The sequence below is a fragment of the Bufo gargarizans genome, chromosome 2 (assembly GCF_014858855.1).
Source record: "Bufo gargarizans isolate SCDJY-AF-19 chromosome 2, ASM1485885v1, whole genome shotgun sequence".
NCBI lineage: Eukaryota > Metazoa > Chordata > Amphibia > Anura > Bufonidae > Bufo > Bufo gargarizans.
The window spans coordinates 129,107,969-129,134,313 of record NC_058081.1 but is presented as its reverse complement, the minus strand read 5'-3'; the positions used below and the strand labels follow the sequence as shown (position 1 = coordinate 129,134,313).

At 42.1% G+C, this 26,345-nt stretch overlaps 1 protein-coding gene across 4 annotated transcripts in view; it reads left to right on the top strand.

The window, feature by feature from the left end:
* The window catches only part of NTRK3 (neurotrophic receptor tyrosine kinase 3), a 774,406-nt gene that overhangs the window by 484,406 nt on the left and 263,655 nt on the right, over nt 1-26,345 (top strand). For all 4 annotated transcript variants that reach the window (XM_044279460.1, XM_044279461.1, XM_044279463.1 and 1 more), the window contains one exon: nt 15,572-15,760. In XM_044279460.1, coding sequence (XP_044135395.1) covers nt 15,572-15,760 — 189 coding nt within the window. The remainder of the gene's footprint in view (nt 1-15,571; nt 15,761-26,345) is intronic.

Here is a 26,345-nt window from a genome sequence, read left to right as displayed (position 1 = left end):
CTCCATAGTTTCCACACCACTAATTCGCTGTGGTGCCTTTTGTTCACTCATGATACACATTCACAACAGCAGCATGCAAACACTTCACAAACTGTGCAGTTTCAGAAATATTGCCACCCTTGACCCAAAAACCAATAATCATCCCTTTTTGCTACTCTGATAAACTGACCCTTTTACTCATGACAGCAGTGAGGTATATCTGTGCAGACAGCCTATTGCACACCGTATATACCCAGCGAGCCAGCTCATGACGTGTGGTTTCCTACTGGAACTGTGGACTGCCACATCAAAGTAGGAAATGGACATAATAATGTGATTTTACTGTGTAAATATTGGTGTTAGCAAACAGCCCTGCATCTATACACGTCTCTGACAACTTGGAACAGGGATCATATTGACATGGCCTATGTAATACATATCCTTCTACGGTTCCGGAGAACCAATTAAAAAAGTTCAAAACTTGTCAGTACAATACAAAGTATTTGGTGGTTTGCTAGCTAAGACCAACACCAGATGTTGAAGCAGAGAGGCAGAAGGGCTCAGCCTAGCAGTTTTCCTCTTTCGGCTGTGATCGTCTTTCTTCATTCTCTGAAGACTGGCGCAGAGACTTCATCCCCAGTTAAAAACAAGAGATGGGTCACAGTGCTAGGCAGAGCCCTTCTTCCCATTAGCTTCAGCAATCCATTGATTCTGAAATGTCAAAAGTGTTTATAAGAATGCAGTTACGCCAAAATATTAAAACTTTCCAGAATATCAAAAAGCGCATCAAGGCCTGGCTCTGTTGTTTCGGATCCTGATCTGGTTGTAAAAGTACTCATGGTTACAGCTGCTCTGTGGAACATAATATACTGCCTGACAAAACATTTACTGTACCTGTCAGTGGGAACATTCCATAGATTCCTGTGACACTTAATATTGCTGGATTCTCAAGGGGTTAAAGAAGTTTTGTGTTTTAGCAGAATAAATAGAAATACGGGGTGCCCAAGGAAATAAGCCATGACTGTGAGAAGAGTGACAGGATCAATAAACCATCTTAGTTTGGAGAAACACGATGGAAAGCAGTGCATTAGAAGCACTACGAAAAAAGAAAATATGAAAAATAGCATCTTATTGTTGGTCTGCATTCAATCTTTGACTTTGGGCAGATGTGTTTGATATGCTTAAGATCAGCTTCTTTGAGGTATAAGGACCACATATTCTTCACTTGCGATCTATAAATAACAGCAAAGACAATCACTATCTTCTGCCAGTATAGGACAATTTTTGGTACCTTTATGACTTGCAAAGAATTTGTTTAAAATTCATAATGTTTCATATTGTACAGTAATATATATTAAGGATTTAAAGGGGTGTTCTAGTTTAAGCACATGAATTATCATTTTTGTATAATCTTATAGTTTTTTTTCCCCCAACATACTTTTTTTTAATCAGTTCTTCAGTTATCATGATTTGTGCTTTATAAAATAGGAATCTTCATTGTGTACTTCCCGTAGCTACAAATCAGTCATGTCATGGGCATACAAGTGCTTGGCCCATTATAAGACACAACTAGGATATCTGTACTGTACCTATAACCAGTCCTGCAACTGTGAGTCCATCTCATCACCCACTTAGAATGTTATCCACTGGATTTAAATGATAAAGGTCCCTATTGAGTAGCAGTAAGTCAATATCTTAAAAACCAGATTTTTTTTTATAAAAAAGTATATTGTATAACTTTGAAAAAGTAATATTTATTTTCTGAAACTGGAATATCCTTTTAGTAGCTTGAAATACATTTGTGTTACACTAGAGGTTTTATCCACCTTGCCCAGTCTTTTTTTGTTAGAAGGGACCCTAGCGATAACTAATGTTGATCACGAATATTCGAATCGCAAATATTAATCGCAAATATTGGCACTTTGAGAATTTGCGAATATTTAGAATATAGTGATATATATATTTGTAATTTTAATGTTCTAGATTTTTTTAAATCAGTAACCTCCCTTCTTGCTTGTGGGCCAATGAGAAGGCTGCAATGTCTTTGCCTGAGCTTAGCAACATCCCTAGCAACCAATAGGAAAGTTGCCTACCCCTTACTATATAAGAACCTCCCAAGCAGCCATTTTCTTCAGTGTCATTGCTGTGCTCTGTGCTTTCCACTCATTACATTAGATAGATAGTTAGATAGCTTATATATATATATATATATATATATATATATAAACGAAGAAAAATGGCGGCACTGGCTCCCAAATGAGAAAACGGGTGCACGTCCCAAAGGGAATGGACTGACTTCCCTGATGAATATTCTAGGAAAAATGAGCGGCACTCCAAAAGTAAAAGTGGTGAACCCTTTATTCACACCAGTGGTGCAACGTTTCGGCTCAGATCGCGAGCCTTCCTCAAGCAAAGAAACAACTCAAATGACAGTGATTATATAGGGGATACAAAACATGTGATCACAACCAGGTGGGTGTGTCCAACAATTCATGAGATACATAAAAATGATTGACAATGAATACACATCATATTAATCAGTACAAAAAAAGGGGGGGAGGGCTGATCATCATTGAAAACAGTGATGAAAGTGAAATATGAAACAATGTACGGATCAGGTACATAAACATGATCAAGTGATGTGCCAACATACAATGTGAACATTATACATAAGTTTCTGGGGGAGGAGCAACGGAGTAATGGCGCAGAACATACCGATCCAGCAAGGAGGCTCATAATGTGCCGTGAAGTCGGCGTTGTAGATGTCTTCCTGCGCAGGCGTGGCTATACACCAATAGCAGGTGCTCAGCTGACCAGATATGCTGTACGTCAGCACGATGCGCCGGCTGCCCCACGTCATTGCGGACGTCATCCTGAAGGCACACGATGTGTAATCCTGTGCGCATGCTCAGTGAAGAATCGAGCTAAACGCGCCATCTTGGTTATTGGAGAGCTGCCCATAAAACCACACTTTGCGTATCACACCCAACCAAAGACAAGAACGGGCATAGGGGGTTGAACAAGGGCACTGGGGATCCCAATTATACAGGATACCCATATACCACCTCCTGGCAGTAAATCCATCGCAACTGCGGTAACCGCAGTATCTGCGGGGATGACGCCAGGTGTCTCTACCCCCCATCCTGCCCGAGAGGGATCTCCTCTGTATGGTTCACAGGTGCTGCAAAGGTGCGTACAGACCAGCTCCCAGTACCAAGAATAAATTGTGAAAAGAAGGATAATAATGGGGTATCAAAAATGCGGTGTCTGCCATGCCTGCCAGTAACAGAACTAAACAAAACATAAACGTAAAATATAAATATCATAAAATGAACCCCTTCCAAGGTATGCTGCGTATACTCCGACCATATGTTCCAAACCCCACAGTGCAGAGTGAAAGTGATCTAGAAAAAAGAAAAAAATGTTAGAATGGGAGAATCTTGAGTTGTATAACTCTCAACGTGTGTACACAATGATGCATGACAATATCAGGCAATGGCAAGAGGGCAAACCAACCTCACAAAACATCCCCAAAATTGTAATCAGCGTTCAGGCCCTTAGGCTTCAAGCTGTCCAGCTTGTGGATCCAACTCAACTCTCTGCGTTTCAGTATCCTGGATCTATCCCCCCCTCGCCGAGGCTGGGGTATATGATCCAGGATCCAACACCTCAGGTCGCCTTCTTTGTGTTTGGCCTCAGTGAAGTGTTTCGCTAAAGGCAAATCCAGCCGTTTTTTGCGTATACTGAGGCGGTGATTATTGAGGCGGGTCTTCAATTCAGTTGTTGTCTCACCCACATACAGCAACTTGCATGGGCAAGACAACACATAGATGACATGATTAGAATCACAGGTTAGATGAAATGAGATGGCATAGGATACACCGGTATTAGGGTGTACAAAATACCTCCCCTTGCGGATGTACATGCAATTGACGCAGTTTAGGCAAGGAAAACAGCCTAAGCCAGACTGGGTCAATTTGGTTTGCTTCAAAGATCCCCTGGGGCCAAGATCAGCCTTGACCAACTGATCACGTAGATTCCGTGATCGGCGGTATGATGACATTGGTGGACATGAGAACTCAGGGATATCTTTGAAGCATGTACCCAACAGTCCCCAATGTTTATTCAATATCCTGTTTATTTTAGGACTGAGTTCAGTATATACTGAAACAAACGGAATCCTGGCCTTTTTCTGGACAGTATCTCGTTTGGTCAGTAATTCAGTCCTGTCGAGCGTGCGCACTCTGTCCATGTGTTCGTTCAGCAGTGGTTTGGGGTAACCCCTATCTTGAAACCTCACCGCCATGGAATTCAGAGTCGCATCAAGCTTGCTCTCATCAGAGACAACCCGTTTGGCGCGGAGAAATTGTGAGAAGGGTAGCGACCGGATCATTTTCCGAGGGTGTGAGCTGTTGTAACACAAGAACGTGTTGGTATCCGTGGGTTTAGTGTACAACTCGGTGTGCAACACACCCTCGTTGAACACTACTCGTGTTGGACACACGAGTAGTGTTCAACGAGGGTGTGTTGCACACCGAGTTGTACACTAAACCCACGGATACCAACACGTTCTTGTGTTACAACAGCTCACACCCTCGGAAAATGATCCGGTCGCTACCCTTCTCACAATTTCTCCGCGCCAAACGGGTTGTCTCTGATGAGAGCAAGCTTGATGCGACTCTGAATTCCATGGCGGTGAGGTTTCAAGATAGGGGTTACCCCAAACCACTGCTGAACGAACACATGGACAGAGTGCGCACGCTCGACAGGACTGAATTACTGACCAAACGAGATACTGTCCAGAAAAAGGCCAGGATTCCGTTTGTTTCAGTATATACCGAACTCAGTCCTAAAATAAACAGGATATTGAATAAACATTGGGGACTGTTGGGTACATGCTTCAAAGATATCCCTGAGTTCTCATGTCCACCAATGTCATCATACCGCCGATCACGGAATCTACGTGATCAGTTGGTCAAGGCTGATCTTGGCCCCAGGGGATCTTTGAAGCAAACCAAATTGACCCAGTCTGGCTTAGGCTGTTTTCCTTGCCTAAACTGCGTCAATTGCAGGTACATCCGCAAGGGGAGGTATTTTGTACACCCTAATACCGGTGTATCCTATGCCATCTCATTTCATCTAACCTGTGATTCTAATCATGTCATCTATGTGTTGTCTTGCCCATGCAAGTTGCTGTATGTGGGTGAGACAACAACTGAATTGAAGACCCGCCTCAATAATCACCGCCTCAGTATACGCAAAAAACGGCTGGATTTGCCTTTAGCGAAACACTTCACTGAGGCCAAACACAAAGAAGGCGACCTGAGGTGTTGGATCCTGGATCATATACCCCAGCCTCGGCGAGGGGGGGATAGATCCAGGATACTGAAACGCAGAGAGTTGAGTTGGATCCACAAGCTGGACAGCTTGAAGCCTAAGGGCCTGAACGCTGATTACAATTTTGGGGATGTTTTGTGAGGTTGGTTTGCCCTCTTGCCATTGCCTGATATTGTCATGCATCATTGTGTACACACGTTGAGAGTTATACAACTCAAGATTCTCCCATTCTAACATTTTTTTCTTTTTTCTAGATCACTTTCACTCTGCACTGTGGGGTTTGGAACATATGGTCGGAGTATACGCAGCATACCTTGGAAGGGGTTCATTTTATGATATTTATATTTTACGTTTATGTTTTGTTTAGTTCTGTTACTGGCAGGCATGGCAGACACCGCATTTTTGATACCCCATTATTATCCTTCTTTTCACAATTTATTCTTGGTACTGGGAGCTGGTCTGTACGCACCTTTGCAGCACCTGTGAACCATACAGAGGAGATCCCTCTCGGGCAGGATGGGGGGTAGAGACACCTGGCGTCATCCCCGCAGATACTGCGGTTACCGCAGTTGCGATGGATTTACTGCCAGGAGGTGGTATATGGGTATCCTGTATAATTGGGATCCCCAGTGCCCTTGTTCAACCCCCTATGCCCGTTCTTGTCTTTGGTTGGGTGTGATACGCAAAGTGTGGTTTTATGGGCAGCTCTCCAATAACCAAGATGGCGCGTTTAGCTCGATTCTTCACTGAGCATGCGCACAGGATTACACATCGTGTGCCTTCAGGATGACGTCCGCAATGACGTGGGGCAGCCGGCGCATCTTGCTGACGTACAGCATATCTGGTCAGCTGAGCACCTGCTATTGGTGTATAGCCACGCCTGCGCAGGAAGACATCTACAACGCCGACTTCACGGCACATTATGAGCCTCCTTGCTGGATCGGTATGTTCTGCGCCATTACTCCGTTGCTCCTCCCCCAGAAACTTATGTATAATGTTCACATTGTATGTTGGCACATCACTTGATCATGTTTATGTACCTGATCCGTACATTGTTTCATATTTCACTTTCATCACTGTTTTCAATGATGATCAGCCCTCCCCCCCTTTTTTTGTACTGATTAATATGATGTGTATTCATTGTCAATCATTTTTATGTATCTCATGAATTGTTGGACACACCCACCTGGTTGTGATCACATGTTTTGTATCCCCTATATAATCACTGTCATTTGAGTTGTTTCTTTGCTTGAGGAAGGCTCGCGATCTGAGCCGAAACGTTGCACCACTGGTGTGAATAAAGGGTTCACCACTTTTACTTTTGGAGTGCCGCTCATTTTTCCTAGAATATATATATATATATATATAATACAGATAGTCAGTGTAGGTTATATGCTGATATAGTGTAGCTGTTGCAGTGCAGGGTGTTTGGTAGTGTGATAAGTTCTGCTGTCCATACATACATGCAGACCTGCTAAAATGTAAAGTTCCATGCATTGTGCCAAAATATTTGCATCGTTAGTGCCGATTTGCGCAATCGCGAATATATTGGAGCACTCTAACTGCATATTTTAATGCTCTGCCCTGCCAACCATTTTCTCCAGTCTCAGGAAACTTCTAGCAGCTTAAAAAAAGGAAGCAAATGTGACCCACGCCTGTTTTTTGCGCACATTACGCGAATATTGCATTGACAATTTATCACGATCAAGATAATAATCTCGAATTCACAAATATATGACGAATATTCACCCAAATAGTCGTGAAATATTGCAAATTCGAATATAGCCCCTTGCCGCTTATCAATAGTGATAACCAGATCACAGGTTGTCTCATTGCTGTTCCCAGTTGCTGATGATCTTTGTAGCTTGTTTATTCAGTGAGGGTCCTGAACAAGGGAACCACTCTATTTACTCAGAATTCCTTAATAGGCTATTTTAATGGGACTCTGTAACTCTGGACCAGTTCTATTAGCTACAGTACTGATGCTGAGATTAGATAAGTCATTTTTATTTCTATGCTCATCCCCTTAGAGAAGAATCCTGAGCATGTGCACACAATGGAGAGGACACCAGGAAGAGTCCTCTAGGGAAACCGAGTAAGCATAGAGATAAAATGACTCATCTAAGCGCAGTATCAGATGTACTGTTCATGCACCACTGTAGGTAAAAGGGCTGGGCCAAGGTGACAGAGTCCCTTTAAAGGGGTATTCTGGTAGTAGCAAGTTATCCTCTATGCACAGGATTAGATTGCTGGGAGTCCTACTGTTGGGAATCCCAATGATCATGAGAATGGGAACCCCATACCCTTCAGGGCCCTGAAACGAACTGAATGGCAGGTCAAGCATGCGTCACTCCATTTATATTTTAGAGAGTTCAAGAGACAGCTGACCACAGAGTTCAGCTATTTCATTGAATTCCCATGGAGATGAATGGAGTGGCAAGCCACATGCCTGTCCATTCATTTAGGAGGGCCCGAGGGAACAAGGTTTTGGTTCTCATGATTAGGGAGGGTCTCAACGATAGCATCCACACTGATCGAATAGTTATCCCCTATCATGAGAATAGCGGTCCGCATCCAATCCATAAAAAATGCAAATTGCAGACCAGAACTACGGTCGTGTGCTTGAGGCCTAACAGTGACAATCAAGGATCAAAACCATAGCGTGCCACAGAATCCATATAACTGTGACGGTGGCAGAAACCTCATAACAGTGACATCAAGAGACCTCTTAAATGTAGTGATAGCCAACTTTACCTCAATTTGAGTGTTGAATGGTTGTCCAACATGACAATACTGATTTAGTGGGTTCACTTCTGGTATAATGGTGGGCAATGATAATCAGAAGGGACTGTATCTGGTATGTCTGAACCTGCACAAGATCAATAATTTATCATATTCCACACTCTTGTGCTGGTGGCCTGCAGTATATACTACTAACAAGAGAATTGTACAGTGATATTGCTTCTATAACAAATGCTATGTGGAAAAGCCATGTGAAATGTCTGACCGTTTGGCTCCAGTTTACCTTTCACTGCTTCAATAAGCATTGGAATGGTTGTTTGCTGAGATCTAAAGAGTTTGGAATGAGTCACTGGAAGAATACGTGAGAGTGGGATTTATCGGCATATGAGTCACTTGCTCTGGTTTTATTCCCTTTTCTTTGTAAAAAAAAAATGCCAAAATCAGTCAGACGCAGGTCAAATGTATAACACTATGACATGGAACTAAAAGCCAGAAAGTAGATCGTCCATGTGGAATAGTCTAATGTAGATACATAAAGTGCAGACTCAACATTGTCTCATTAATAGAAAAATGAATGAATACGGGTAATAGAATAATGACAGAAACATGAAACAAATAAAGCATAGTGACTAAGCACATTAAAAATAGGTGATTACCTGCAGCGCTAACATTTAATAAATCTTTAATATTTATTGCCCTCAAATACTGTATTCATTGGATTATTTACTCTATTCAAATGTGTTTCCACGAGGACACAATCAACAAGCTTTGGTCTATAAATCTAATATTCATTTGCTAGATCTTATGATTGTTAAAGCTGGACCTGTACATAGCAAAAAAAAGTTGCAGGCAGAAGATTGAATACAAATCCATTTACTGCTTGGAATACATTTGTAGCTCAATGGTTACAATCCATTAAAAGTACTACAAAAAGTCTAGTAGGGGAGATTTATCAATACTGGTCCAAAGGAAAACTGTCTTGGTTGCCAATAGCAATCAATCAAATTGATCATCTCATTTTCCAAAGGAGCTCTGATCATCATGCCTAATTGTCTACTATTTTACTATTAATGACCTAACCACATCCCCACAATCAGCTGTTTTGGGGAAGTCAGCACCAGAACTACACAGCTCTATCTATTGTGTAATGAATGGAGTTGGTTATTCAATCCTATTGAAGTGAATGGGAGCAATGCTACAGTTACCACTCCCATCCTCTACACAATGGATGGAGCTGTGTCAGGAGCGTAACTATAGGAGAAGCAGGGGAAGTGGCTGCTTCGGGGCCCTGACCCCGAAGGGGCCGATCCAGGAGGAGGAGGACTAAAAGATTTTGTCAGGGCCCCCTCAACAGTATTACACAATTAAATTATATACAGTGAGAGTATAGACAGCATATAAAACGGATGGAACGGCTTCCGGGCCTGGTCTGAGAGAGAACAATCTTTTCTAGCCACAGAAATGGGGGCAGCATGAAAGGAAGGGGTTGCAAAAAAATTACTGGGGGAGGGGGCCCCATTCAAAAAATATGCTGTGGGGCCCAGTCATTTCTAGCTTCGTCACTGAGCTGTGTAATTGTTGGCGTGCCACTCTGAGACCTCTGCTGATTCTTTATAAAGGATCTGTGTTTGGTCTGTGTGTCCTTTTTTGGTCCTCTGTGCGTCATCCATATGCCACGGACACTGCTCAGCGGAAAAAAAAAAAAAAAAGAGAGCATGTCCTATCAGTGGCCTCTGAAAAATTGACCAAATAGTGGTGCCATGCTTGTTGTGTCAGTGATTTTTTACTGACCCATAGACTATAATGGGTGTGTTTGGTCCACATCACAGACCAAAATAGTGCATGTCTCACAGTCAGTAAAAAACTACCGATGAGGTAACAAATACATTAAATTCAATCGGCGCGTGTGCAGTCCATAGAAAACGTGGATAGCACATGACAGTAAAAAAAAACTGAAATGTGAATGAGGGCTATGGCTGGGGTTACACCATTGTTCTTCAACTTCAGTCCTCAGGGCCACCTACTGATCATGATTTTAGAATATTTCACAGAATGAATACCTGTGGTAAGTCCTGATGCATTGACACTAATTATATCACCTGCTCAATACTAAGGAAATCCTGAAGTCTTGAGGACTGGAGCTGAGGAACACTGAGCTACAGCTAAGTGGAGATTTATTAAGATTGGTGCAAAGTAAAAGTGACTTATTTGCCTCTATCAACCAATCAGATTGATCCTTTCAGTTTCCAAAGGAGCTCTGAAAAATGAAATCTGATTGGTTGCTAGGGGAAACTAAGCCAGTTTTACTTTGCACCAGTCTTTATACCCCCCCCCCCCCACCACCCCAGCCTTTTTGTAGCATGTTTGGTTGATTTTAATAAGTGATAGCTGCAGTGCACAAGTTTGCGTGATACAAGTCCATTTACTGCTTTGGACTACAGACGGAGCAGATTTTCCATTTTAGTTCATATTTTTCTTTTACACAGCTCAAGGGTTAACAGCCAAACAAAACTCAATATTTATTACCCTGATTCTGTGGTTTATAGAAACACTCCACATGTGGTTGTAAACTGATGTAAGAGCACATAGAAGGGCGCAGAAGAAAAGGAGCACCATAATGTTCTTGGAAGGCATATTTTGCTGGACTGGTTTTTAGATGCCATGTCCTATTTCCCCCTGATGCACCCTTACAGTAGAAACTCCCAAAAAGTGACCCCATTTTGGAAACTAGGGGAAAAGGTGCCAGTTTTATTGGTACTATTTTGGGGTACATATGATTTTTTTATTGCTCTATTAAACTTTTTTTGCGAAACAAGGTAACCAAAAAATTGATGTTTTGGCACTTTTTTTTTTTTTTACCTTATTGACCTTAGGGGTTAGATCATGTTACATTTTTATAGAGCAGGTCGTTATGGACATGGCAATACCTAAATGTATAATTTTTCTAATTTATTTAAGTTTTACACAATGATAGCTTTAAAAAAAACAAAAAAAAAACTATGTTTTAGTGTCTCCATAGTCTGATAGCCATAGCTTTTTTATTTTTTAACCGATTGTCTTAGGTAGAATAAAAAAAATTGCGGGATGAAGTGACAGTTTGATTTGTACTATTTTGGGGGGCATACTCCTTTTTGATTGTTTGGTGTTGCACTTTATGTGATGTTAGGTGACAAAATATGGCGTTTTTGGCACTGTTTTTATTTTATTTTTTATGGTGTTCACCTGAGGGGTTAGGTCATATGATATTTTTATAGAGCAGGTTGTTACAGACACGTTAATACCTAATATGTCTCCTTTTTTATTTATTTCACTTTAACACAATAATAGCAGTTTTGAAGCAAAAAAAAAAATCATATTTATTGACTCCATGTTCTGAGAGCTAAAGTTTATTTTTATTTTTTGAGCAATTTTCTTATTCTGGGGCTCATTTTTTGTGGGATGAGGTGATGGCTTTATTGGTACCATTTTGTGGGACCTTTTTTTATCACTTGGTGTTTCACTTTTTTGTAATGCAAAGTGACAAAAATGGCTTTTTTTTTACATAGTTTTTTTTTATGGTGTTTATTGGACAGTGTGGATCATGTGATATATTTATAGAGCCGCTTCTTACGGATGTGGTGATACCTAATATGCGTGTTTTTTCCTTAAAAAAAAAAATATTATAAAATCAGGGAAAAGGGGCATTTTTTCTTTTTTTACTTGAAACTTTATTTTTTATTAAAAACACTTTTTTTTGCTTTTTTAACTTTATTTCTGTCCCACTCTGGGACTTCAACTTTTGAGGGTCTGAACCCCACTGTAATGTATTACAATATATCTGTATTGTAATGTATTGCCTGTTAGTGTATTATGCTGAGTAATGCACTAGCAGTTTGCCTAGGAGACCGGGCCTGGGGCTGGATCTCCTCGGTCACCGAAGAAGGCAGATCCAGATGCCATGCAAGTCAATGGGCAGCCTGTGCATTGAATCGGGCTGCCTTGTCACCCATCGTGTCCCCGCCACAGCAGCGCGGGGACCCAATGGGCTCCTTCACCCGCCGCATGCACCTTCTGTGCCGCGGTCAGCACTGACCTTGGCATAGAAGGGGTTAATTCACTGGTATCGGCTTTTATAGTGATTCCGGCAGATACAGAAGGGGCCCGGCTATAAGGGACTTCCGGACCCCTGCAGTGATCACCATGACGTAATATTACGTTAAAATGAGGCAAGCCACTTGCCACCATGATGTCATATGTCAGGAAGGGGTTAAAGCCCTTATTCCAGGACAATGTAACTATTAAAAGGGTTTACATACATTAAATAAATAAAAGCACAAGTGCAATAAATATGACTGAGTGACAGAACAAAAGAAGACTCTGCCCATGGGAGGTGACAATTTACAAGTGATTTTGTTCGAAGGTGCAGCTTCAGTTTTACTCCTTCATGGTGTTATTGATTTGGACAAGCAGAAGTAGGACCCAGTTCTCTGCAAAAAAAAGTTATATAAGGTTTTTATAAATCTAAAAGAAAAAATGTGCAGTTTTAATGCAGCTACAACAAGAAACAAGAGATACACAGAGCTGGTGCCCTGTAGTGCAGTAAATTCAGTTGGCAAATACGGAATAAAAACATACATGAAATATCAACATTTTTTTCTTGTATAATGATTAGAGTTGAGAGAATCGAATCCAACAAAGTGGATTTCAATCCAAATTTCAGGATAAATTTGATTCGCAGTGAAGCTGAATTTACTATTGCTTCATAGTAGCAAATTGATTTAACCTGTAAAGTGTAAAAAAAATAAAATATATACTTACCTCCTCCATTTGCTCGCGACGGGCCAGCCACCAGCATTTTTAAGATCTCTGCCGAAATCCTGTGCATGTTGACACATGACGTCACCAGGCTGGTCGGCGTGACAATGTTATCTAGGGCCGCACAAGATTTTGCACAAGATCTTCAAGCAAGATCTTCAAGCAAGATGGTGTTGGCCGGCCCATAGCAAGCAAATGGAGGCAGTAAGTTTCATTTTACTTTTTTTCTGTTAATTTTAAACTATATTATTACTCCCAGATGCAGCGATCATGTATGAATGTGGAATCTGAGGGGTACAATGATGGGGAGTGGCACTATCACCACTCCCTGTCATTGCAAATCAAAACAAACACATTTTTTTGTAAAATTGGGCAAAGCATCCAAATCGAATTTTCCAAAAGTTTAATCATCTATAATAATGATCACATCCCAAGTATAGGCAGAAACCAGAGATCAGGGGTTCACTGCTATAAACTATCTAGTCTAAGCTTATACCACCTTTTTGTTAGTTTAGTTCTTTCCACAAAATGCCCTAAAGTTCCTGAGCACTTTTTGGTCCTGGGCGTTACATCTGAATAAATGTGGTACAAAGCATGTATGCCAGTTTTTTGTGCAAATTGCACTAGAATTCCGGCTCACTTTGAATAGTAAATCTCTCCCAATATTCACAATAATGTATACAATTAATCAAAAATGTGTTACTGATGTTTAAATTCACAAAAATATATAAGATCAACCTTGTCAGATTTGCAGATAATTGCATATCGCTTGATGTTTCCAGTCTTGGTGCTGCACATTTTTCTCAATCTGTGAAAAAATTGTCACCAACTTTGCCAGATTAGTCAAGTTTAGGTCTGTGTTAGCACTTCTGATGAGAAGTCCCAGGATTTTATTATAAAATTGTCAATTGCAATTTTAAAACAATCTTTCTGGTGCATAATGTATGTCCTTTCTGTGTTTTTACCTGTACCTGGTTGGGGTTTCTGAGCCGTTGCTTCATTATATACCAAACCTTGGAGTGAGTGATCATATCCATGCACCTCATCCTAATGAACACGCATTTCTTAACAACCCAGAGAAATAATTACAAATTCATGAAGCCCAAAGCATTTGTAAAAATCCAAGATTTTGTTGGGAAAAGGCGACTGATTAAAGCCATCTCATTCCACATCTGACATTTTCCCTTGTGTGTGTGTTTTTTATTAATTTCCAGCACAACTTGTTTATATGAATTATTGATGCTTATTTGCAATTACAGTGCTAAAAGGTTTATTAATACATACAGCATGCATTGAATGGGTTGTAAAATAGGCCAGTGATTTAATATACAAATTAGCTTGGAATTTGCTAAAATCTTTTTTTCTTTTTTTCTTTTTATAAATTAATATTATATTAACTTTTGTAATAAATGAATATGATATTTTTAGCAGCCATATATGTTATATAGCAGTCAGGTTAAAATTGGGTGACAAAAGGATGGAATATACTCTAGATGGCGCTTAAGGCCAACTATAGTATCTTATTATTCCCATTGTTCTGCTCTGCTATAGGAAGTTATTATGGAAGTACCATAATTGATAGTAATATCCCTTTAGGATAAAAAAAAAATTGTATGCAGGACTTTTTGCTCCTCTATTTTTTTTTTTACAAACTCTGTGATGGATGCCCAGAACAGACCCACACCCCCCAAGACACACACATGAAGATGCCTTTATTTCTACAGGCCTTTCAGACTCTCCCCCAATAGATGATGAATTTTCAACATCTGATATTTTTGTTCTTAAGGGGATAAGTCACCACCAGAAGTGTCTGGAAGTGGCTTACTTCCCTCTCTTCATAGACAACACATGTTGACTCAGCTGAACTGACTGAACATGTGTATGGAGAGTTGGGCAGAATAGTGTAGGCTAAGGCCTCTTGCACACAAATGTGTTTCCCCTGTGGCCGTATTGCGGCCCGCATATGGCGGGTCTGCAATACACGGGCACTGACTGTGTGCATTCCGCAACACGGATGTGGACCCATTTACTTGAATGGGTCCACAAATCCAGAGATGTGGTGCGGAATGGAAGCACAGAACATAACTACGGAGTGCTTCCATGGGTTCCATGCCGTACCTCTTCACCACAAAAAGATAAAACTTTCTCTTTCTTTTGGCGGAACGGATGGATTGCAGACCCCATTCAAGTGAATGGAGTTGCGATCCACATGCGGCAGCCCCATGGCCAGTGCCCGTGAATTGTGGACCGCAATTTGCGGACCAAAGCACGGGCACGGTTGGGCAACAGTCGTATGAACAAGCCCTCACCAAACATTTAGCAGACTGCTAAGAAGTAACCAATCTCATGGTCAGTATTAGATTTCTCATTGCTTTTGATCACTTGGATTCTAGATAAATACAACCAAGTACAACATCTGCATAGAGTTTGTATGTTTTATCTATGTTTGCTTGGATTTCCTTGCCTGGTCTATGGGTTGTCTTCCTATGAAATAGTTTTACTGTGTTTGCATTAGGTAAATTAGACTTTAAGCCCTATTGAGGACCAGGGCTGATTATGAGTGATTACAGTCCCAGTAATCACACTGACAACATGTTGGTTCTATGTAAGCACTATTTTGTGTTTTCTCACTATATTACTTTTTCTAGTAAATCAATTGCATCTGTTTTAAGGATTTAAATATTTCAGAATAAATGTATTCATTTTTTTTATTCTAAAGGTCCTGTAGCTGTAATAAGTGGAGAAGAAGATTCTGCTAGTCCCCTCCATCATATTAACCATGGCATCACAACACCAAACTCTTTAGATGCTGGTCCAGACACAGTCGTAATTGGAATGACTCGGATCCCTGTTATTGAAAATCCACAGTATTTCCGTCAAGGTCACAATTGTCACAAGCCAGACACATGTAAGTATGACATTTCTTGTAGTATATAACAGGTGGGAAAGTCAAATTAGGTTAATTTAGTACATAATACTAGTTGTGGTTTAAATTGAGTTTTGTGCTGTATTTCTGGAATTGTTGTGTTCCAGAAATTTCATTTCATAAATCTTAATAATTCATTAGAATCCACGCTGAGCAAAAATGGGAGTTACTTGGGAGGCAGAGAAAAAATCTTAAATTTCCAAATTTGATGACTATCAAAGTGAACCAGCTATTTATCATGTTTAGTAAAAGTTTAGGTTTGTCAATTATTCTAGTATTTGGTTCATAGTTCTATACATTGTATGGTATGTTAAAAGTTGTATGTTTCATTACCATCATAGCCCTAATATGTTCATGGATATTATATTACCTTGTTGCTTTAATTAAGTCCCTTTTTCCATATAGGTCCCTGGCCTCCCTTTTCTAGGCTCAACCACTTGTTAAAATCTCCAAAATGACATCATTGCATTATATCTTTGTTCCTTAAAAATCCAGCAGACTAGTTTTTATATTGTCCATCTCTGGAGCTATAATCAGTACATAGTACTTTATTTTAGTACATTATGTGAGATTATACAGTAATTATATACTGTGAAAAAAGTATTAACATTTTTATAGATTTTACTTGATCAGTGGTCATTTCAGATAGTACAAGTATGATTCTCTTTGACCTACCTTCTCAAGGATGATCAAGTTGCCTGATAACACATTAAACAATTTACAGCTTTATAAATAATTTCTAGACATTTCTTAATCTTTATATAAAACTCATGGTATGAGATTCCGATAACTTGGTCAACTTCATAATACAGTATATCTCTTTTCTGCAAAGCAAGAACATTTCACAATGTTCACACAGTAACCAAGCTCAAGTCAAGCTTTTAGGTTCACTTCGTGTGACTTCTTCCTGCCATTCTCATCCCATGGGGTTGAATTTTTTGAGGCTTGGGGCTCTTTGGAGAAAGAAACTTTACAAGAATTATTTTGGTTCACAGGAGACATTTTTGACATGTTCTCCTTATTAATATCTTGAATTAAGCCATAGACTTTCACTTTCATCTTTGCTTTCTGCATTCATTTATCTTTGCTTACTGCATTTTATCAACATTTTCGTGTTACTTTTATTGTCTGATTTATTTTTAAATTTCTGTAAAAGAGTCATACTGATCACTATAATCTCTGTGGTCTTTTAAAAGGGTATATGTACAGTAGCTTACAATACAAGCAATTAAAAATCTTTAGGCCTGTAGAAGCTTTTGGGATTAGAACATATACATTTGCTATTTACACTTTTTGTGAAACAGATTTTTATTTTCAACAAATTGAACATTGTGGAGTCCTCGCTTCTGGGAAGAGAGCATTATTGTTGTTACTTAACATTATGAGGACCATTACTTTATCTAAAGTAAGCTCCAAGCTCAGTGAGTGACCCAAAATATTCACATTATCCCAGTGTATTTTCACCCTTCTTTTGGTGTCTGTCTTTACTTTGTGAGCTTGGGCCAAATTTATTAAATGGAGCACAGTAATAATGTATTAGGTACAAGTGCAGTGTGGTGTTCTCCTATTCCTATGCCTATAATAGTACACCAGGGGGTTGCCCTAAGTGGAGATGTCACACATTATAAATGAGAATGAAAGGTTTTATAATCTGAAAATCTTACCTACTTTTCAATCCACTTGTAAAAGTGTTGAGGCTCACCAAATGTCACCAAATGTGACCGAATAGAAAAAGAAAAATATGCAGTAATTCCCACATGTGGGCATCTCTTTCAACTTTTTTACACAACAAAATTGGCATAGTAGACATGACACTGTAATTGTGCTTCATATTTCCCTGAATTTAGAAGAAGGGAAAATATCTGAAAGGTATTTGGGCTGATTCACTATGAGATCTCTACGCTGGCACTTAAGGGAAGATGACAGCAGGGAAGCGACTGAGCATGGCTGGCTTACCATCAATTGCAAGAGAAGGTAGACCAGAATTTCAGCCAAAGGAGACACAGCAGGGGGGATATGTAGTGTTCGTAAACTATTTTTTTTGCATGTATATTGCAAATTTACAATAATACTTAATTTAAAATGCACTATTCACTGCATGGTATGAGTAAGACAGGGAAAGCTGCAAATGCATGTTTCCTAGTAACATGTAAATGGTGTCTGAACAAATGACAGTTTCATTACAATTATATAACTGAATATAACTCTTAAAGTTGTTTAAAAATGTTTTTATTTTTTTGGGGCGGGGGGGGGGTAAATTGGGTTAAAAATGAAAAACAACTACTAATCACCCTCCCTCAACCACTTTTATTCCAACACTGCTCCAATTCCCCTTACTCGCCACTTTCTGGTCCTACCCTGACACACAGAAAAGTTGGGTCGTCACTGCTGCCAGTGATTGGTTGAATATGCAGTTCTAGGCATTTCCTGTTTGTTGAGCCAGGGGAGGGTGATTGGAGAGGGTGAGTAATGTCTATTTTTTATTTTTAAACCATTGTGGCCATTCTTTTTTTTACAGAAAATTACCCCTTTTCCCTAGAAAACCTATTTAAGTGTTGCCCCAGACTCTGTTTACTGCTGGTTACACCCATTACACTGAAATAAAAGATGCTAAACAATAGACAGATCCCAATCAATAACACAGTGCTAACATACTTTGAAGCACCGTACAGATAGTATCATTCATGTCAGTTAGTGTCCCCAACTTTGTCTCCACATATAAGACACATTAGTGCAGGCACCAGGCCCAGTTTCATAACCTATCAGCAGTTTTTTATGGAGTATGGAGAAACCCTACACGAACATTGGGAGAGTAAAGCATGTACTTAATGACATTTAGCTAGTTTCTGGCCCTAGAATATACACAGAACACACATGTGGCTTCAATATTTCAAAGTGATTGCAATCAGTACATATCTGCATGACAAGGCTTTGTATTGGACAGGAGCAACCTCACATCGAGTATAAGTTGTAGGTGTCCTACAAAGCAGATTATTTGACTAGTAGAGTTGTAATGCTTAGCACTCTCAATGTTCTTCTCCCTGTTCAAAATGTAATTTTCTAGTCTTTTTTCCCCACACACATCCTATATCTTCTGTTAACCAGCTTCTTTTTCATAAAAGGGCATGTCAATAAATGTTTCTTAGTTACCGCCGGTGGAAAACAACTCCTTGATATACTATTAATAGAACATTGGGGTGATATAGATTTTGTCCGAATACCGCATGTGCTCAAGCGCAATGCTCGAGTCGTCACCCCGAACGTTTCTTGGCTGCTATGCAGACAATAAACGTCCAGGTAAGTACTGCAATCACTGTAATGCCATAGCCATGTTGGCTGATGGCATTACAGTGATAGGCTGGCCGGAACGCTATATAGCAACCGATTAGGCATGTTCGGCTCATTATTAGTCAAGGAGAGCTGTGCTGAGGAAGGGACAGACAGTGTAGGGAGTGATTTAAGAATATTATTTCCACCAAAAGTCCTTTTAAAGACTATTGCAATCTATGTTTGTAGTTCAACCTGAGCTAAATAGCTAATACTTTACAGACCCAAAAGTCCTTCTAAGGACTATTTTGTGTGGCAGCTATATCTATTTTTTTCACATCCTGTGATAAATAGCATACAATAGTTAGGCCGCTGCAGACAGTGAAATTAGCAGCGCCACATCTCCTGTGTAATGTGTAAAGTGTGCACATCCCAAAAATATCTGTGATATACAGTGAACTTTTTCAATAGACGGTGTCCACTGTGGACAGTGACATTACCAGCACCACATCCGCAGTGTAACGTGTGCGCTTCTAAAATTTATCTGTGACATACAGTGTAATTTTTCCGTAGACGGTGTCCGCTGCAGACAGTGACATTAGCTGCGCCACATCTCCTGTGTAAAGTGTGCACATCCAGAATTTTCTGTGACATACAGTGTATGTTTTCAATAGACGGTGTCCGCTTCTGACATTACCAGGGGCACATCTCCAGTGTAACGTGTGCAGTTAAAATATGTATCTGTGACATACAGCGTACTTTGTCTATAGACGGTGTTCGCTTCTGGCATTGACATTGCCAGGGCCACATCTGCAGTGTAATGTGTCCGCTTCAAAAATGACATACAGTTATTTTTTTTGCGTAGATGCTGCATACAGTGACATTACCGGTGGTACCTCTCCTGTATAACGTTTCCTCATCCTAAATACCTGTGACATTCCCTGTATTTTTTCATTAGCTGCTGGTGACAGCATTGACATTATCTGCGGGATATCTCCTGTGTGACGTTTCCACATCCCAAATACCTTTTTAAATTTGTTTGCGCATACACTTCCAAATCCTACGCTACTGTAAGTGTGACAGACTTTCAATCATATATTAAATTTAATATGAAGAAGGCAAGCAGTATGGGATGGGGCAGTGGCTGTGATGCTGATGGTGCATGCAGAGGCCGTGGCCATGGGTGCGGTGAAACTGTGCCTGCTGGTAGAGCACAAGAAAAACCATCTTCCACAATACCTAGCTTCATGTTCCAATTTGCGGCGGCACAGGACACCACTCTCGAAGTCAGACCAGTGCGACCAGGTGGTCGGTTGGATTACAGCAGATAATGCTTCCAGTCGGTTAACCACCACCCTGTCTTCCACAAAGTCCAGTCTCAGTAGCCAAGAGTCTGCTCAACCCAATCCTCACCCTGATTATTCTTCCTCCCACCATGGAAAGTCTGGTGGGAGGACTTTCCATGGTGGAAAAGCTCAGAAGAGTACTTTTCAGCACTATTCCTTGATTTGGCCAACTCGCCAAGCATGCTCATTCCCAAACTCTTGAGCATCCATAATCACAAGAGGATGATGGTGAGGAATGGCAATTACTGTTTAATGAGGTGGATGATGATGAGACACAGTAGTCAATAACTCAACGGCAATTACTGTCTCAAGAGGATGAGACACAGTTGTCAATCACTGAGATAGTGTTTAGGTCTACAAGTCAGGAGGATGAGCCGAGTGAGGAAGTGAAAGAGGAGGTGGTGGATGACCCAACTGACTGACCCAACCTGGGAAGGTGGAAAGCCGAGCGAGGACAGCAGTACAGAGGGGGAGGGATCTGCTGCACCACAACCGGCTGGAAGAGGCAGTGGGGTGGCAAAAGGGAGAAGGCGGGCCACACCAAACTGGCCTGCAACTGTTCCACAGAGCACCCCATTGTGGCAATCTCCCTTGCCAAGTGGTAGGTGTACCGCAGTCTGGCGCATTATTGAGTAAAGTGCAGATGACAAAAGAATTGTATTTTGCAAACTGTGCCATAGAAAAATGAGCACGGATGTGAATACTAACAACCTCACCACTTTCGTGTCCCAGTGCAGCGTCCAAATGTCCTTACCCCCTTTTGCAAAGCGCACATACCCAGCCACCCACCCACAGGCCATAGCACTAAATGTGCAGTTTTCCAAATTACTGGCCCTGGAAATGTTGCCATTTAGGCTTGTGGACACTGAGGGCTTCCGCAGCCTCATGTAGGCAGCCGTCTCGTGTTATGCAGTCTCCAGCCGCCACTATTTTTCAAGGTGTGCTATGCCCGCCTTACACCAACATGTGTCCCGTTACATTACACCTGCCCTGACCAATGCAGTTACTGAGAAGGTCCACTTAACCACAGACACATGGACAAGTGCATTCGGCCAGGGATGTTACATTTCCCTGATGGGGAATATTGTGGAGTCCGGGAGCGAGTCATACCCTGGGATGGCATAGATGTTACCGACACCAAGGATTGCAGGCCCTACGTCGATCAGGGTTTCCGCCAGCACCTACGTTAGTGACTCCAACCCCCATTTCTTCTCCTCCTCCTCCACTTCCACCTCAAAATAATCCTTGTGCAGCACTAGTCAGTCATCACTTGGTAGCCGAAGCAGTGTAGCATTGGGGAAGCGGCAACAGGCCGCGCTGAAGCTGATATGCTTAGAGGAAAAACAGCACAGAGCTGTGGCAGGGGATAGAGACCCAAGTGACTCAACCTAGAACCAGGCATGGTTGTGTCTGAAAATGGCCAAAACTTGGTGGCGGCTTTGGAGCTCAAAAACATCCCATGCCTAGCCCACGTATTCAACTTAGTGGTTCAGCGGTTTCTTAAAACCTACCCCAATTTGCCTGAGCTACTGGTAAAGGTGCTTGGTGTGTGTGCACATTTCGCAAGTCATCAACAGCTTCAGGCGGTCTGTCAATGCTGCAGCAGCGCTTGAAATTGCCAGCTCACCGGCTGTTGTGCAACGTGAGCACACGCTGGAATTCGACGTTCCACATGTTGACCAGGCTTTGTGAGCAGCAGAGGGCAGTAGTGGAATACCAGCTGCAAAATGGTCGTCACTTTTCTAGTCAGCTTCCGCTATTCACAAGCGAGGAGTGGGCATGGATGTCTGACCTCTGTGAGGTTTTAAGAAACTTTGAGGAATCAACACAGATGGTGAGCGGCGATAACGCAATTATCAGCGTAACCATCCCACTTCTGTGTCTACTCAAACACTCGTTGTTCACAATTAACGACAACACTTTGCATGTGGAAGAGGTGGAAATGGGGGAAGACATTACACAGGGTGATAGCCAGACCACCCTCAGTTTGTCTTCTCAGCGTGAATTGGACGATAAAGAGGAGAAAGAGGAGCAGGAAACGATTGCCTCCTCTACAGAGGGTAGTATCAATGGAAGTTTAATTCCATCTGTTCAGCATGGGTGGGCAGAAGAGGAGAAAGAGGATGAAGAGATTGAGAGTGAACCTGCTGATGACGACAGCAAAGTCTTGCCTTTGGTACTCTGGCACACATGGCTGACTTCATGTTAGGCTGCTTTTCCCACGACCCGCGCGCTATACGCATTTTAGACAACATGGATTACTGGTTGTTCACCCTTCTCAACCCCCGCTACAAAGAGAACTTCTAATTTCTTATTCCTCTAGTGAAGAGGATGAGCAAAACAGTGTAATACCAGAAGATCCTTGTTGAAAAATTGATCCAAAAATTTCCATCTGACAACGCTGGCGGAAGGGTCTGTAGTTCCTTGGCCAAACGAGGAGGGGCGACAATGGTATCACACAGCAGTTCCATCAGAGGCAGGGCAACACTCTCCAAAGCCTGGGACAGTTTCATCACGATCAGCCAGCTGATGCGCGGCCTAGTGTCACAAGGAGGGAAAAATTTGGGACAATGATGAATGAGTACATAGCAGACCGTGTCAGCGTGCTCAATGATCCCTCAGTGCCTTACAACTACTGGGTGTCGAAGTTGGACACGTGGTATGAACTGGCGCTCTACGCCTTGGAGGTTCTGGCTTGCCCTTCTGCCAGTGTTTTGCCTGAGCTGGTATTTAGTGCTGCTGGTGGCATTATAACAGATAAGCCTAGCCGCCTGTCAACTGAAAATGCTGACAGATTGACTCTTATAAAAATTAACAAGGCCTGGATTGACCATGACTTCTCGACTCCACCAGAGGAAAGCTGATGAACATAAAGGCACTTTAAATGTGATGTTTACAATGTACTGAATACACTGTATTCCCATGCACCCCTTCTTCCACAAACAAGGGTATATGGTTAAATCTTCATTTTCTCATCCTCCTTCTCCCCTTCCATCATAACAACATGCTTATTCGTCGCAAATAATGCCCTTGCATATATGCCCTTTGCATATAATGTTTTACAGGGTCAGCTCAGCTGCAGGCCCTCGTATATCATATTTTAGAGGGTCAGCTCAGCTGCAGGCCCTCACCTACAATGTTTTACAGGGTCAGCTCACCAGCAGGCCCTCACATATAATTCTTTGGAGGGTCCGCTCACCAGCAGTCCCTTAACCATAATGTTTTACTGGGTCTGCTCACCAGCAGGCCTTCATCTACAATCTTTTACAGGGTCAGCTCACCTGAAGGCCCTCGCTTATAATTTTTTAGAGGGTCAGCTCACCAGCAGGCCCTCACCTAGAATATTTTAGAGGGTCAGCTCACCAGCAGGCCCTCACATATAATGTTTTACTGGGTCAGATCACCTGCAGGCCCTTGCTTATAATTTTTACAGGGTCAGCTCAGCAGCAGGCTCTAACCTACAATCTTTTACAGGGTCAGCTCACCTGAAGGCCCTTGCATATAATTTTCTAGAGGGTCAGCTCACCAGCAGGCCCATACATATAATGTTTTACAGGGTCAGCTCAACAGCAGGCCCTCACATATAATTTTTTACTGGGTCAGCTCACCAGCAGGCCTTCACCTACAATCTTTTACAGGGTCAGCTTACCATGCATTCACAGCCTTTGGTTTGCTCTGTGACACTGTTGCCACACTTGCTGTCTCGGCCTTTTGGGTGATTGCCGTGACTTGGTTGTCACGCATGCGGTTGCCAGTGGTAAGGTGTGGTTTGGTATGCTTGTGTGTGCACTTCCCCTTTAAGTGGGTTCCTCCCTCTGTCTGGTGTTGGAAGGGTTAACTCCATTCCTAGTGTTTTGTGAACACTGGGTTTATGTGGGTGTGGGTGTGGCTGCTTGGGCTATTTAGCCTCTGCTGGATGCCTGAAGCTCAGGGTTCCTCCAGCCTTGGTGTATGCTGGTGGTTCACTGTTCCTGGCTTTTACCATCTGTCCAGTGAGGGCCACCCTTGTGGTCATTGATGTTATTACAGTGTCTCTTTGCCTTCTTATCTTTTGGTTTGCGGGGGTTATGTTCAGGGTGTTGTATGGCTTGTGTTGTGTTACATGGCTGGTGATGTTTGGTGTCCAACATGTTTGCTAGACATTCCTGTGTCTTACGTTTATTGCAACTATGGGTATCCTGGGTTCCTGTGTGGTTGTGGTAAGTTCTGTGTCCTTAATGTTGGTGTGGACAGCAGCACTTGTGCACAGGTTCCAGTCAGTGTGTCTTTGGCAGGTAAGTGTGTTATGGGTTTCGCTTACCTGCCAAATCCATATACTGTATGTGTTCCCCTCTCCTTACAGCCTGGCCTCAGATAGAGACTCCTGTTCCTCCATGACTGGGATGAACAGGTCGTCTCTTCCCGACTCCTTGGTGAGGGATTACCAGGGCGACTCAGGGTCTCTAGGAATCCAGAGTATGAGCCGTCCTACCATCGGGGTCCGCTCATGCAGTGAGTAGTCAGGGAGAGGATTAGGGACACTATAGGAGGTGACCTGCTCCCTTATTACTCCTTTTGGCCAGGCTGATCCCATTTTACCCTTTGACACCGCACGGTGGGGGGTTTCCCCCACTCCTCACCGTGACACATGCACCTCGCACATAATGTTTTAGAGGGTCAGCTCACCAGCAGGCCCTCACCTACAAGTCCAGTCTCGCTATCCAAGAGTCTGGTCAACACAATCCTCACCGCCAGGGGTTGCGTAACTAGTTATCACAGAGGAGTCTCATTTGTTATTGGAATTAACCAGACAAATCGCTCCACCAACTAAGGACGTCCATACACCACCACCCACAGAATCGAGAAAGAGCTATCAATCTGTCAATCCTTTCCGTGTCTTGGCCGGGTGAGTTTTCCCATGTTGAGTCAAATTAAGCTGCAGGCTCCACTCCTGGTGGTGCCCTTCTGTCAATTCCTTTAAGTTTTAGCTTTGCAACCATACTCCCCCCGGAACCCAAAGTCTTTAGTTTCCTGGATGCTGCTGGGTGGGTCATGGGAATAACGCCGCCGGATCGCCGGTCGTCATCATTTATGGTCGGAACCACGCCGGTATCTGATTGTCTTAAAACCTCCGACTTTCGTTTTTGATTAATGAAAACCTTCTTGGCAAATTCTTTTGCTTTGGTTCGTCTTGCGCCGGTCCAAGAATTTCACCTCTAGCGGCGCAATACGGATGCCCCCGGCCATCCTTCTTAATCATGGCCTGAGTTCTGAAAACCAACAAAATAGAACCGGAGTCCTAATCCATTATTCCTAGCTGAATTATTCTGGCGACCCAGCCTGCTTTGAACACTATAAGTTTTTTCAATGGTCAGCTAGGCAGCAGGCACTCTCCCATAATTTTTTAAATGGTCAGCTCAGCAGCAGGCACTCAACCATAATCATTTACAGGGTCAGCTCACCTGCAGGCCCTCACCTTATTATACCTAATAGGTAATTTGTGTGCATGCTGCCTTGTTTGGAAGTAGTAGCCATAGCTGTTTCTCAGGCTCCCTCTCCGGAATCAAACCCTGATTCCCTGTTATCCATGGTCACCGTGGTTCGCACAGAAAATAAAATCGAAAGTTGATAGGCAGACTTATGAATGGATCGTCACCATCACGGGGACGTGCAATCGGGTCCAGGTTAATTAGAGTTGCCATGGAGGCAGCAGGCCCTCGCCCATAATGTTTTAGATTGTCAGATCAGCAGGCCCTTGCTCCAAATGTTTTTGAGGGTCACTATAATCATAATTTTTCAAGGCTGTGTATGATGCCCTTGTTTATGTGCAATAAAGGGTGTATTGTAGTGCCAGTTTCTTTGTAATTTTTGGCAGTGCATAGGCTTTATGAGTGTAGGAGTCCCACTACCTGAACAATTGTACCACAATGTGAATGAGGCCCTTCTTTATGTGATATACAGGTTGTATCAAAATG